This window comes from Bison bison, unplaced genomic scaffold (assembly GCF_000754665.1).
Source record: "Bison bison bison isolate TAMUID 2011002044 unplaced genomic scaffold, Bison_UMD1.0 scf7180017854923, whole genome shotgun sequence".
Taxonomy (NCBI): Eukaryota; Metazoa; Chordata; class Mammalia; order Artiodactyla; family Bovidae; genus Bison; species Bison bison.
This window is the reverse complement of record NW_011485496.1, coordinates 11541-12508: the sequence shown is the minus strand read 5'-3', so window position 1 is coordinate 12508 and position 968 is coordinate 11541. Positions and strand designations below refer to the sequence as shown.

Here is a 968-nt window from a genome sequence, read left to right as displayed (position 1 = left end):
TGACCTCAGCAGACCAGCTAGTCCAAGACTTATACTTTAATATCCTGAAAAAATAGATAAATGTAAAGCTTTAAAAGTTATAAACATTTGATTAGTTGCTATCTTGCTTTCCTGTAGAAAACACTGCTTTTTCAAAATTTTCTTAAACATTATAAATTGTTCTTCAAATTGAGTGATGTGAAACTTTTCTTTCTCTCTCAGTCATCTGTATATTTTAAGCATTCTTATGAAGACTGGCTGGAAAACAATGGATTGAGCATCTCCCCTTTTCACATAAGATGGCAGACTGCTGTTTTCAATCGTGCCTTTTATAGTTGGGGACGGCGGAAAGCAAGGATGCTTTACCAGTGGTATTCTTCATTTTCTCTTTTTTGGTTTAGATTAGTAATTGTGATCCTGAGAAATACATGTTAAATGAACTGTTTCCATTGTTTTCAGTTTACTGAGTTTAAAATGTTGACCATGTAAAAACTTTCTGGCTTTATATAAATGTATGGGATTGCATCATCGTGCTTTGCACACATTCACAGTCAAGATTCTGTCTTGATCTGGGTGGTGGACACATGGGCGTATGTACATACATAAGAATTCAGTGAGCAGTACGCTTCAGACTTACACATTTTACCATGGAAGTTATACATCAGTGGAAAAGCAAAACGCACGTGGAGCATTTTCCACCAGGAAAACAATCTTAGAAAATTCTCTCCTCCATCATCACACATAGAAACAAGGGGTGTGGGAGTAGTAGGGCTTCCAAAAGTCTGCAGGCTTTCCTCTGTACTTCGTATGTACATATGTGTGTGTGTATTTACATACATATGTATGTAAATACCATCCAGAGGAAGGATATTTAAAATATTTATCCTCCTATAAAGCATATGCACAAACCAACGCCAGCCAGATCGCAGCAGCAGGGTCCTGGACTCCCTGGCTATGCTAGGCCTATCCCTTTAATTTAAAATATTTTA

At 37.0% G+C, this 968-nt stretch overlaps 1 protein-coding gene across 1 annotated transcript in view; it reads left to right on the top strand.

Moving 5' to 3' along the window:
• Positions 1-201: 201 nt before the first annotated feature.
• LOC105001399 (membrane-bound transcription factor site-2 protease) overlaps positions 202-968 on the top strand; it is a gene marked incomplete at its 5' end in the record, with an annotated part of 12273 nt that continues 11506 nt past the window's right edge. The window contains one exon of the mRNA XM_010857655.1: positions 202-350. Coding sequence (XP_010855957.1) covers positions 202-350 — 149 coding nt within the window. The remainder of the gene's footprint in view (positions 351-968) is intronic.